At 34.0% G+C, this 14,125-nt stretch overlaps 1 protein-coding gene across 1 annotated transcript; it reads right to left on the reverse strand.

Moving 5' to 3' along the window:
• Positions 1-10,288: 10,288 nt before the first annotated feature.
• Positions 10,289-13,176, reverse strand: LOC104788567 (alpha-galactosidase 2-like). The gene is made up of 14 exons (XM_087451617.1): positions 12,738-13,176; positions 12,585-12,643; positions 12,434-12,490; positions 12,305-12,339; positions 12,106-12,209; positions 11,947-12,022; positions 11,728-11,854; positions 11,563-11,646; positions 11,412-11,476; positions 11,234-11,316; positions 11,046-11,136; positions 10,906-10,955; positions 10,687-10,827; positions 10,289-10,579 (listed from the first exon to the last, which is right to left on the reverse strand). Exons 7-14 carry the CDS (start codon positions 11,781-11,783, stop codon positions 10,487-10,489), a joined length of 663 nt encoding a protein of 220 aa, XP_087307743.1. The 5' UTR covers positions 11,784-11,854; positions 11,947-12,022; positions 12,106-12,209; positions 12,305-12,339; positions 12,434-12,490; positions 12,585-12,643; positions 12,738-13,176; the 3' UTR covers positions 10,289-10,486.
• Positions 13,177-14,125: the final 949 nt, after the last annotated feature.

A 14,125-nucleotide genomic window follows, 5' to 3' on the forward strand; every position in this document is an offset into this window, starting at 1 on the left:
CTTAATTACGCCTTTAAAAACCACAATTCACAAAAGAAACACATGATATCTCACTCCAAAATATTAAACTCTGATTTTTTGCAGTTCTTATATTTTGATCACAAAAAAAATTCCAGTTTTCTGCCGTTTTTCATTTAAGTTACCAAGATTCTGCTATTTCTCAAATCAGAGCTTTTTAATTATCATTTTTATACGCTGTGATAAAATTATTTGCAAGTTTTTTTTAACATATTGACTGACATTACAAACTTTTGAGAAATATGACGACAAAATCATTGCTTTTCTCCACTTCCAATTCCTTCCTGTTGAGACATTGAAAAGCTATCATCACAAAAGAGCTCAGTGACATTTCAGACATGGGATAAGAAGAGTGTAAAGAGTACTGGAATCAAATAAACTGACCATGGCGCATATAGTCGGATACAATTCCCTATTTCGATATCAACATCCGCACAAATTTTTGGACTAAAGAGAACTCTTGTTTCTCTCTCGTTGGCCGCAAGGGCTTGTGTGTTCTTGAACAATAAGGAGTCCTACAAAAAATCGAAATGTGAATTAGTGCTTATAATCTGATTGATAGATATTCAAAGAAGCAGTTTAATTTGATGTGTGAAAAAAGAGATGGAGGGAGAAGAAAACGAATGACTATAAGACCACATAATAGGAAAAGGAAGTATTCCTTACATGGCATTCTCTCTTGGCCACATATCAATTTCTCCCGAACTAACGTTGGTGTGTTCTTCTTCTTCCTCTAAAAGACCAAACTATTAAGGAGTAATCAGGGGGATATGATTTCTGTTGAGAAATTAATCGGTTTAATATTGGGTTAAAGTATAATTGGTATCTTGTAAATACACAATTTATAAATTAACCACAAATATATAAGCCAACTAAATAAAACACTCTTATATTTATTTGTAAATCACTCACAATACAAAGTTTATAACTTATAGTAAAAACACTCAAATCTCACACCACTCGTTATTTTTCCAAACCTCACACACTCTCTTATTTATATGTTGCTTAGTATTGCAACTTCTCTTTATTATATTGGATGCTATGGGATGATTTGCTCTCGCTTGATCTCTCTCTATTTATAGGAAGCTTGCAGCCCACTTTTGTTGACAAACATAACAACCACCACTTCTTATTTCAACAATAGAAGCACCGTCCTATTTAATTACCTTCTCTTTTTGACTTTCAGTAAATCTTTGTAGCACATGTGAAAGTGATGATGAATTACTTTTAACACTCCCCCTCATTATCAACTTTCCTTGTGCGTGTAGTCATTCCAAGTAACATTCGAAATCCGATAACCTTAGATGCAGATAAGCTTTTTGTAAAGATGTCTGCAACCTGATCTTGTGTCTTGATTGGTTTCATGACAATATCTCCTTGAAGTACCTTTTCTCGCAAGAAATGATAATGTACCTCCACATGTTTTGTTCGAGCATGAAAAACAGGATTTTCGGCTAAACGAACTGCTGACAGGTTGTCACAGTGTAATGGAACTCCATCTTCTATCGGTTGGTTTAAATCTTTCATGAGTTGAGTCAACCAAGCACATTCTTGTGTTGCCATTGCTCCTGCTCTATATTCTGCTTCTGTGGTTGAAAGAGAAACGGTAGGTTGTCTCTTACTGCACCATGATATAGCTCCAGAACCAAGGTTAAATACATATCCAGTAGTTGACCTCCGAGTGTCATGATCTCCAGCATAGTCAGCATCGCAATAACCATTGAGCTTACTTTGTACTCCTTTCTTGTAAAGGAGTCCCCAATCAATCGTGCCTTTGATATATCTCAAGATTCTTTTAACTGCTTCAAGGTGTGGTTTCTTCGGTTTCTGCATGAACCTGCTAACAACGCCTACAGCGAAAGTTATGTCGGGTCTAGAAAGAGTAAGATAGATAAGACTACCTACGATTTGTCGATACATTGTTGTATCATCCAAGTCTTTTCCATCATAGGCACACAACTTCAAATTTGGCTCCATTGGTGTAGTGATTGGTTTACACTCAGCTAACCCAAACTTCTGAATGAGATCTCTTGCATATTTCTGTTGACCAAGAAATATGCCGTCTTTTGTTCTTTCAACTTCCAATCCTAGGAAGTGATTTAATTCACCAAGTTCTTTCATTTGAAATCGAACAAACAAGTTTTCCCTTGTCCTTTGAATCTCGCCCGTGTCATCTCCGGTGATGATTATATCATCGACATATACAAGAATAATTGATAATTTTTCTCCTTGAATCTTCACGAACAGACTCGAATCTGATGGGGCAACATGATAACCACTTTGGACTAAAAACTCCGCAATCTTCCCGTACCATGCTCTAGGCGCCTGCTTTAAACCATACAAAGCCTTCTTTAATTTGCACACATACTCTGGTTTTTCGTGATTTACGAATCCTTGGGGTTGATCAATATAAATTTCACGATCAAGTTCTCCATTTAGAAAAGCGTTCTTCACATCCATCTGCCATAAATTCCATGACTTACTTGCGGCTAGTGCTAGTAGCACACGAACTGTGGTTATCTTTGCCACTGGACTAAATGTCTCATCATAGTCTATACCATACTCTTGAGAAAATCCACGTACAACTAATCGGGCCTTGTATCGTTCGATTGTACCGTCTGGAAGAGTTTTCAGCTTGTAAACCCATTTGCAGGATATTGGTTTAACACCTTCCGGTTTAGGCACTAAATTCCAAGTTTGATTTTGTTTTAGTGCCAAAATTTCTTCTTCCATAGCTTTTCTCCATTCTGGATTCCTTGACGCTTCTTCGAATGTAGTTGGCTCTTTAACTTCAGCATACGCAGCATTTATGTACTTTGGATTTTTACGTCTTTCTCTTATAGACCTTCGTAGTTGAGGTTGTACTGGCTCCACTTGTTGTTCTTCTTGTTGAGTGGTCTCCACTTCATTTGGTGTTTCATGAACACCTGTTTTCCAAGGGCTTCTTGACTTGGATCCAACGTTCGATTGAGGTGACGGTAACTGTTCTTCTGTGTCTTCATTGCCAGGAGACGATTCTAGTTGTAACTTCGTTTGTAATTTTTCTTGCAACTCATGCGTATCTGGTAAAGCTACCTTGTTTGCCCACCACGAAGATGCCTCATCGAATACAACATTTCGTGAGACATATATCTTGTTTGTATTGGGATCACAACATCTCCAGCCTTTCTTTTGTTCGTCGTATCCCACAAAAATGCAGCGAATGGCCTTCTTGTCAAATTTACTGCGATCTTCATCGGCAATAAAAACATAGCACACACATCCAAATACTCGAAAGTAACTGACCGTTGGTTTCACATCATATAACTTCTGAAATGGTGAAACAAACTCCAATCTTGGTTGTGGCAGCCTATTGGTGATATAAACACCCGTCTTCATGCATTCTGCCCAAAATCTTGTATCAACGTTCTTAGCGTGCAGAAGACTTCGACAAATTTCTGCGAGGTGGCGATTCTTTCTTTCGGCTACTCCATTTTGTTGTGGAGTTTTTGCACAAGTGAGTTGTCTCCGAATATTAACCTCCTTAAGGTAGTTGTTAAACTCGTTTGAAGTGTATTCTCCTCCATTATCAGTGCGTAGGCACTTGATCGTTTTACCGAGCTCACGTTCTACTGTGGTCTTGAATTCTTTAAATTTTTCTAAAGCCTCATCTTTATGCTTTAGAAAATAAACCCATACGTATCTTGAAAAATCATCAATAAAGGTTATCAAATATTGATAACCACGTGTTGATGGTTGTTTGATTTTTCCCAGCAAATCTGAATGAACCAGCTCCAACGGCTCCTTAGCTTTAAAATTTGAATCCTTGTAAGGCAATTGATGTGCCTTACCATATTGGCATCCTGCGCACACAATCTCATGGTTCATCTCAAGTTGTGGGAGTCCCTTCAACATCGACTTCTGCATCATAATCTTTAATTTGCTGTAATTGACATGTCCGAGTCGTGCATGCCACAAGTCGCCAGTGTCACTTCTCCTCGTTTTTTCAACATAGGCTTCTTCTGCTGACATCACATAAATAGCCCTCATTTTTGGTCCTTCTATGAACGGTGTGCCAATAATTTTTAATTCTCGATACACCTTCACATCTTCTGGACCAAACAGTACGTAGTTGCCTGCACTTGTGAGTTGGGGTACGGATAACAGGTTCTTCTTCATTCCTGGGACATGGTAAACATTTCGAAGTTGAATTTCTTCATGTCCATTCTTTTGTGGTAGATTTGTCTCACCAACATGGGCTATTGGCAATTGTGTGTTATCAGCTGTTATAATAACACGATCTCCATTGTATTTTGTGATGTTCACTAATTTTGACACATCTCCTGTCATATGATTTGAACACCCAGAGTCAACGATCCAATCATTTTTGTAGTCGACTGAGTGATCGCATACAGCGGTGAGTGCAAATTCTTTTATTGAGTCTTCCTCTCTTCCATCATCAAGATCCACTTCCTCCGCAAAGAAAGAAGTTTCAAACTCCCAATCTTCTTCTCCATGTCCTTCATTCTTTGAACTTGTGGCAGCATTTCCTTCAACTTTCTTTGACCAACAATTTCTTGCATAATGTCCCTTCTTGCCACAATGGTAACATGCATCACTTTCATTATTATTTTGTTGCCATCGATTCTGACCACCTTGATTATTTTGAGCTCCTCGAGCTCCCCCTGATTGGAAACTTCTCTCATGGTTTCCTTGAGCATCTCGTTCTTGTCCGTTGAATCTCCCGGTACCACGTCCGCGTCCTCGACCGCGACCTCGACCACGTCCTCGACCACGACCATAACCATAACCTTGGTCATTTCTCTTATTGGTGAATAAAGCTGTCTCTTCACCATTGGTTGGTCGGCTAAGTGTGGGTTTATCTAGATCCTCCTCATTCATTAGCAAATTCTCTAGATCTGCTAAAGTTGGCTCGGTAGCCCAGCCCCGAGTTGCCGTAATAATACTCTTGTATTCTGGCTTTAGACCATGAATGATAATTCTTTTCATTCTTGTCTGAGTAATAGAATTTTCAGGATCTAGTTTAGAAATCTCATCACAAAGAGACTTCACTTTTGAAAAATATTGACTCACGGTCATATTCTTCTGGGAGATAGACAAAAGCTCATTCTCAAGCCTTTGTAATTTTGCGTCATTCTTCTTCGCAAAGATTGCCGTCAATATGTCCCAAGCTTCTTTTGGTGTTCGGGCATCTTTAATCCGTTGTAGAAAATCTTCTTCTACAGCCACGGTTAAAGCATACATGGCTTTACCAGCCTTGACCTTCCACTTCTTTAAGGCGTCATGATCACTCGTTGGTCTTTGAGGTGCAGCATCTTGTCGTACCGGTGTTGAGGTTGAGGTGTCGGAAGTTGTATCTGTGCTTCTTGCTTCTCTTGGTGGTGTCGTCTCAGCTCCGTTAACGATATCCCATAAATCTTGTCCGAGCAAATAAAACTTCATGCGAGTACTCCATGACCCATAATTGTTGTTATTGAGCTTCTCAATAGAGGTAGTAAAATCCGTCATGATTTTACCAAAAGCTTCCAAATAACAACTAAACAAATATATATTAGAGTTGGTCGGATCGACTTCGCTCTGATACCAAATGTTGAGAAATTAATCGGTTTAATATTGGGTTAAAGTATAATTGGTATCTTGTAAATACACAATTTATAAATTAACCACAAATATATAAGCCAACTAAATAAAACACTCTTATATTTATTTGTAAATCACTCACAATACAAAGTTTATAACTTATAGTAAAAACACTCAAATCTCACACCACTCGTTATTTTTCCAAACCTCACACACTCTCTTATTTATATGTTGCTTAGTATTGCAACTTCTCTTTATTATATTGGATGCTATGGGATGATTTGCTCTCGCTTGATCTCTCTCTATTTATAGGAAGCTTGCAGCCCACTTTTGTTGACAAACATAACAACCACCACTTCTTATTTCAACAATAGAAGCACCGTCCTATTTAATTACCTTCTCTTTTTGACTTTCAGTAAATCTTTGTAGCACATGTGAAAGTGATGATGAATTACTTTTAACAATTTCATTAGTATCTCTACTTATGTCAACTGTATATTCACAATAAATATTGTCTAATACCCTAGTCTCTTTGTATGTTATGTATATATATCTCTCCTTTGTGAATGAATAAGATATCCTTCGACACTGCATTCATATGGTATCAGAGCAGGTCTAGAACCTAAATTTTTTTTTTCTCTTCTTTGTCTTCCTCATGTCTTCCGCTTCATCTCCCACGATGACCGATACCATCATCAACAACAACCAAACACTGCTCCATATAAATATGACCAACGTTACCAAATTGTCAACCCTCAATTATCTCATGTGGAAACTTCAAGTCCACGCCCTGGTTGATGGCTATGGTTTTGCTGGTCATCTTGACGGCTCGAGTCAGATCCCTTCTGCCATGATCACCACCGATGGTGTTGAAGCTGAGAATCCCGCCTATGTCAACTGGAAACGCCAAGATAAGTTGATTTATAGTGCTCTTCTTGGCTCCATCTCTTTGACCGTTCAACCTATCCTTTCCTGCACGACCACTTCCTCCAAGATCTGGAGCACTCTTGCCGATACATATGGCAAGCCCAGCCGTGGACATGTTCAACAGGTTCGAGATCAACTCAAGGCTTGGACCAAGGGCAGTCGCACGATTGACGAGTATCTTCAGGGGCTAACATATTATATAAGTTAAATTAAATTGGAATGTATCTTTTGTTCATATCAATTTTTCTAATTTTGTCTTCCCATCCATCTACATCAATTGACATGTTGGAGAGTTCATTTTTTGACAATTAAAAGAACATAATGAATAAGAATAGAGACAATGACCGATAAATAATCCATCATCGTAGAAGTAAAACACATTTTAAGCATTCATATAGAGTTTCTAATTCACAAGATATTTATTAGGAAGCTAACTGAAGAAAATCAAACCGTAGCAACATATTGTGGAGTCAAAAAGAAAATCAAATATTAAGATTGAGTTAAAGAATATATAAAGTTGTAAAACCACTTGCAAAAAGATAAATATTTATCAATTATTTTTTTTACGATTGAGACTAAAACATAATTTTAATTTATTTATTTTTAGGGTTACTGAGTTTCAATAATAATTTTCTGATTATAGAAATCTAGCGAATTATCATTTAAGTTTTGATCGCATCCACATATTACAGCTTAGAGAAAGATGAGATTTATCTGGTAATATCTGTAAACAATTTTCAATACTCAATTTTTGTTTTGAATGTCTGATATATGGTCTCTACACAAATCTTATGTGTGCTAAGACTATCTCCAATATATATTCTATTTTTTACTCTAAAATAGAGCATAGTTTTTTCAATATGTCAGTCTATTTTATACTAAAAGATGGAGTTAGTGTGAAAAATTAAAGTTGCATATAGAGTAATCCTATCATTTACTCTACTTTAGAGTAAGATATAGAGTAAGCCACTCTAGGGTTAGAGCAAATGTTACTTTATAATAGAATATTGACTTTAAAATAGAATGAGATTGGAGCTTTAAGAACCTAACAATTTATCACAAAATAATAAAATACAAAACAACAAAAATTTGAGGGATTTAATTACTTTCACTAAAAAAATGTTCGATATGTTTTATTTATTTTATTTTGAATCCAAACATTAAGAACCATATATATAAAGGAACAAATATTAAATAATTTTTTTTTAAAAATCATATTAAAAAATACATTTCAAAAAGATATTTCTAAATTAAATATATATCATAATTAATAAAAATAAAATTATTTCTAGTATACAGTAATTTGAGGCTCTCTTGGTGGGTTAAATGATGGCGTGATGATTATCATCAAATCTACATACATCAATGAGACGTACACGATTTAGAAGCTAGTTAGAGATGAGAAAACAAATACAGTATCACGATTTGTTGGTTTTACTTCAAAAGTGGCATTTAATAATCATATATATTTTATTAAAGAAAAATCTCAGATAAAATTAAATTGTATTTAATATTATATAAGTTACCATTTGACTATTGTTTTAAGTACTAAAAGAAAATAAAAATAGCATAATGGTATCATAACATATTCTTTAGTTTTAACATATATATTATTTCCTAATGAAAGCATATACCATATAACCTAAAAATAAAACTATTGATCAAACCAATTAAAGCAAAAAAAAAGGTTTATACTTTTAAAATAAAAACTGAAGCCAAATTAATTTATGACAGACTAATTTAAAAATATAAGATATGTTCTAATATATTTAAAAAATCACATTGTATCTAATAATCATATATATTGTATTAAAGACAAAACTCAGATAAAATTAAAATATGTTTAATATTCTATAAGTTACAGTTTGACTGTCTTTAAAACATATGTACTAAAAGAAAATAAAAATAACATAATTGCTTAATCACCCCATGAAATAATAGAAAACAATAGTTTCACAAAATTATTTAATGGTAATTATAGTATTTATTTTAAAATGATAAGAAAATAGAGATAATATATTGAATCTAAAAAACATTAAATTTGACACATTTTTCTTTTCATGACTTTTATTCAAAATTTAATGCGAGATATAGTATAAGATATTTCATAAATTTTTATGACATGAGCCATATTTTAATATGCATTATTCCAATTTTTTAATATTAAGGATGATTACAAGATTAGAGAGTAAACACTGGAGCATATGATAAATCATGAGTACACTTATTAAATATTCAAAATAATCATTGGTGATTCTTCTGTTACATTGTAAAACATATTGTCTAGATTCATAATCTCATTAGTATAGTACAAAATTCAAGTTTTAGAAGTTTAGTTTATTGATTGGATGAATTTGAGTCGGTCTGATTTTTTTTTTCTCACATAGCTTATTTTAAAATCATCAAAATCTGATGGAAAAGTCAACATATATATATTATAAGTTTAAATATAGTTAATTAAAAAAATATTTAGATGTAAGTTAAAATAAATAAGAAATGTAGTTATGTCAGAAAAATAATTGGAATGTATCTTTTGTTGATATCAATTTTTCTAATTTTGTCTTCCCATCCATCTACATCAATTGACATGTTGGAGAGTTCATTTTTTGACAATTAAAAGAACATAATGAATAAGAATAGAGACAATGACCGATAAATAATCCATCATCGTAGAAGTAAAACACATTTTAAGCATTCATATAGAGTTTCTAATTCACAAGATATTTATTAGGAAGCTAACTGAAGAAAATCAAACCGTAGCAACATATTGTGGAGTCAAAAAGAAAATCAAATATTAAGATTGAGTTAAAGAGTATATAAAGTTGTAAAACCACTTGCAAAAAGATAAATATTTATCAATTATTTTTTTTACGATTGAGACTAAAACATAATTTTAATTTATTTATTTTTAGGGTTACTGAGTTTCAATAATAATTTTCTGATTATAGAAATCTAGTGAATTATCATTTAAGTTTTGATCGCATCCACATATTACAGCTTAGAGAAAGATGAGATTTATCTGGTAATATCTGTAAACAATTTTCAATACTCAATTTTTGTTTTGAATGTCTGATATATGGTCTCTACACAAATCTCATGTGTGGTAAGACTATCTCCAATATATATTCTATTTTTTACTCTAAAATAGAGCATATTTTTTTCAATATGTCAGTCTATTTTATACTAAAAGATGGAGTTAGTGTGAAAAATTAAAGTTGCATATAGAGTAATCCTATCATTTACTCTACTTTAGAGTAAGATATAGAGTAAGCCACTCTAGGGTTAGAGCAAATGTTACTTTATAACAGAATATTGACTTTAAAATAGAATGAGATTGGAGCTTTAAGAACCTAACAATTTATCACAAAATAATAAAATACAAAACAACAAAAATTTGAGGGATTTAATTACTTTCACTAAAAAAATGTTCGATATGTTTTGTTTATTTTATTTTGAATCCAAACATTAAGAACCATATATATAAAGGAACAAATATTAAATAATTTTTTTTTAAAAATCATATTAAAAAATACATTTAAAAAAGATATTTCTAAATTAAATATATATCATAATTAATAAAAATAAAATTATTTCTAGTATACAGTAATTTGAGGCTCTCTTGGTGGGTTAAATGATGGCGTGATGATTATCATCAAATCTACATACATCAGTGAGACGTACACGATTTAGAAGCTAGTTAGAGATGAGAAAACAAATACAGTATCACGATTTGTTGGTTTTACTTCAAAAGTGGCATTTGAGATTGTTGTCAAAACTCAATACTTTCTTATTGTATAATGTTATTTGGATTGAGTATTTCTTATTTTTGGCATCTTCATATTCAGTATAATAGATACAAAATCAGACTAGAAGATGATTTGGCACAGTCTTCTGGTTTCTACAGGATTTTGCTAGGGTTCAGTTTTACTTTCTTGACTTCTAGGTGTAGTAGAGCAGCATCTTATGCCTTGCGTCTTGTAAGAGTGTACATCTTGCAGGCATGAGGCTCCACTAGGGGAGAGAGTTGTGTTTTAATGCTTGAAAGTGTCAATTGCTGCATTCATCATAGTCATGGTTCATGATTAGGTTTCAGGTGTGAATAGTAGTAGTAATGAAACAGAATACTAATATGCATGCGTTTGTTTGTTTATCATATTTTACCGCCCATAAGTCACGAGCATTAACAATAGCTGATGAATCAAGGCCAAGGTCCGCCCATCGAGCTGTGATGTTTGCAGGTACTGATCCTCTGTTCCATAAGATGACAGCTACTCGTTTCTTGCTTAGTGGACCTGCCCATACCTGTATAGAGCACACCACATATGTTAACATGTTTTATGTTTTCGGCATGTGCATACACATATATAAGAAAACTAGTACCTCAAGATCACCCTCTTTCTTGACTTTCTTTCCCTGGACCCCAAGTTTGTCTGAACATAAACAGCTTACAAGCTTTTATCACTTAAAGATTTCATATTAGCAGATTCTGAAGTGGTTAAGAAAATTTCGATATTATTTACCTTGATTAACAGAAATCACCTCTTTGTTGCTAAGCAACTCAAAGGTAACTTTGTCCATCGATCTAAGATCACACCCGATCAGCAGAGGAGCCTGCAAGAGAGAACACAATCCAGCATCGGTTTAAGATTGGAAACATTTATACTCTCTTTAGGGATTTCAGGTAAAACAACATTTCATTCATACATACTTTTGCCAATGCCCAGATGCTGAAATGCGACCTGTATTCTTCTTTAGTCATGCCTCCATTTCCCACTTCGAGCATGTCTGGATCTGTTTAAGTTTTACCCGGACAAACTATATATGATCACTTTCTTGGTTCATGATAAAATTGACTTACATCTGTTTATTAACACCAAACTACTTACCGTTCCATGATCCTGGTCTTGCGTAAGATGCCCATCGATCGTTCTGATCCGCTATCATTGTCATGCTAATAAGCAAAAACGAAGAGAGAAACATCTTCAGGTTCTTGTATTGTTAAGATTGGAGAAAAAAAAACCATTAAAGAACAGAAACCTGTTCCAGTTATCTTGGATATCTCCAGTTGTTCTCCAACTGTTGCCAATATCTCCTGCCCAAGTTGCTGGATCCTCTTGTCCCCTGCACTTACAACTCAGTTTTTTGTTTAATATAATCAGACCAAAGTTGTCTTAGTTAAAATCATTAGTGAATCTTTCTTACCATTCACACAGAGAGAAGAATATGGATCTTCCTGAATTTAGGAGAGCTTTGCTCATCTTTGGATATCTTTCTCTTGGACTTGTCCCTGTATTTTTTCGCAGTTATCATACTTCAAGTAATCAATCCCCTGTCGAATACACAACAACAGAAACACACAGCTTCAAGGATCATGAAATGAGTTCAGATATACAATACATACAAGCATATATACATACATACCCATGAGGCAAACGTTTTGGCATCTTGTTCTTCATGCCCAAGTGAGCCTGGCACGGTTTGGCTGCAAGTAAGAGTCCTAGAAATCGAGATATATATGATCATCAACCAGATTAACCATGTCTTAACAATATTTTGGGTTTATAAGATCTGTATTTATACCCGGCATCAGAGTAGATCCCAAGCTTTAGCCCTTTGCTGTGAACATAATCTGATAAAGCTTTGATTCCTGAAGGAAATGTCGATGCTTTTGCAACCAAATTGCCCTATCAAAATACACCAGAAACACATCTCAGTTTGGTTCTTTCATTTTCAAAACACTCTTGTAATGAAGATACATCTTTGATAGGGTTTCATTAACCTTAGAATCTCTTTTGAGTTCACCCCAACAATCATCTATAAACACAGACAAAAACAGAACATAATCATTAAGAAAACGAAGAGATGAAAAACAGAGTAACTAGTCCAAAATGGTTTTTTTGTTTGTTACCTATGTTGATGTATTTGTAACCTATGGCAGAAAGACCACTTGAAACCATTGCATCAGCTGTAGAGAAACTCAGATTGTTAGTATTATTTTTACTATCAGTCAATCAATCGTGCATCAGATTTGGTTTCTATATAGTAGAATCAGTAATCACCCGTTTGTTTGATGAGGGTTTCATTGATGTTACACTGAAAATGATTCCAGCTGTTCCATCTGATCAGAGAGTAAATCAATCATAAGAGGTAAATTAAACTTGTGAGTCAAGTAAGTAAAATCAATTAAAACAAATGAAGAAGAGGGATCGAACCCCATTTGAGGAGAGAGAGCAAGTCCATTGTTCATCAACATTCGACTCTGATGAAACCCATCAACGATCTGAGTCAGAGTCAGAGTGAACGTAATGAATCTTAAGAAGAAACCAATAAAAACCATTGCTTGATCAAGCTCTTTTTCTTCTTTCCTTCAATGGCTATAAACTGACTCAGAGAGAATTTATAGAAAAATCAAAAGTGGGTTCTGTAATAAATGTTGATGGTTAAGTGTGATCATGCCAATCTCTTTCTTCTTTCCTTCAATGGCTGTAAACTGACTCAGAGAGAGTTTAAAGAAAAATCAAAAGTGGGTTCTGTAGTAAATGTTGATGGTGTGATCATGCCAATCTCTTTCTTATTTCCTTCAATGGCTACAAACTGACTCAGAGAGAATTTATAGAAAAATAAAAAGTGGGTTCTGTAATAAATGTTGATGGCTAAGTGTGATCATGCCAATCTATATATATCTGGGACTGCAGTCATAGTTGTCTCCATAGCAAGTGGGTCTTTTTTTGTTATTTTAATTTTATTTTTCAGATTTGTGTAGCTTCACGGATATGGGGAAAAAAATATATATGTTATACACATGGTTGTGACGCAAAAAAGTGTAAAAAGATTGAGGAAAAGAAGTCGTTTGTAACTGTGTAGGACGTATTCATAACTAATTCTAATAGTTATGGATATAAAAGAAAGAAAGCTTTTCTTGTGGTTAACCATTAACCAGATAACACACAAGTGTTTGTCGGTCGGAGTATAAGCGATGGAGACTAGAGGATATATATATATATATATATATATGTTCATTTCACAGACTCCGGATTTTAGAAAAAAATAAGAACAACTCTAGTAAAAGATGATGATGAATAATGAATTGTAAAGGTTTAGCTAACTCTAACAAAAACAATATACGATCCAAACTTTTTTTTTTTTTTACAACAATAGAATTGACTCAAACAAGCCAATTAGGAAAAGTACAGCTAACAGATGTAACCACGTGCGGTTGAGTACGAACTTGTCGTGCTAATCGATCCGCAAGTACATTCGCATTCCTAGGAATCAAAGTTAACGAGAATCTTGTAAACTCCTTCATATCCTCTATAACGTCGACAAGATAGGCAGAGAAAGCCGGCCATTCAGCTGGTGAGGACACCATCTTCACCAAATCTGGTACGATCCAAACTTCTTCTTGTTTATTTCTTACTGTCTCAGGAACTGAAGTTATACCACAGTGAACTTGCTATTTTTTTCAGGTAATTAAATTACAAGGAGGAATATTTTAGCTCTAAAACAAGTATTTTTTGGAGTGACCGACTTTTTTTAATTATGAATAAACCTATTAAGCTCTGATAGCGTCATTTACATCCAAATTACAAAAACAGAATTC

The sequence above is a fragment of the Camelina sativa genome, chromosome 5 (assembly GCF_030686135.1).
Source record: "Camelina sativa cultivar CO46 ecotype springtype chromosome 5, ASM3068613v1".
Classification (NCBI taxonomy): Eukaryota; Viridiplantae; Streptophyta; class Magnoliopsida; order Brassicales; family Brassicaceae; genus Camelina; species Camelina sativa.

Coding starts and splice junctions, on each gene's coding strand:
- LOC104788567 (XM_087451617.1), bottom strand. CDS start 11,783: ATGAGCAAAGCTCTCCTAAATTCAGGAAGATCCATATTCTTCTCTCTG. Junction 11,647..11,727: donor TTCTTCTCTCTGTGTGAATG/GTAAGAAAGATT, acceptor TTGTAAGTGCAG/GGGACAAGAGGATCCAGCAA. Junction 11,477..11,562: donor ATCCAAGATAACTGGAACAG/GTTTCTGTTCTT, acceptor TTTGCTTATTAG/CATGACAATGATAGCGGATC.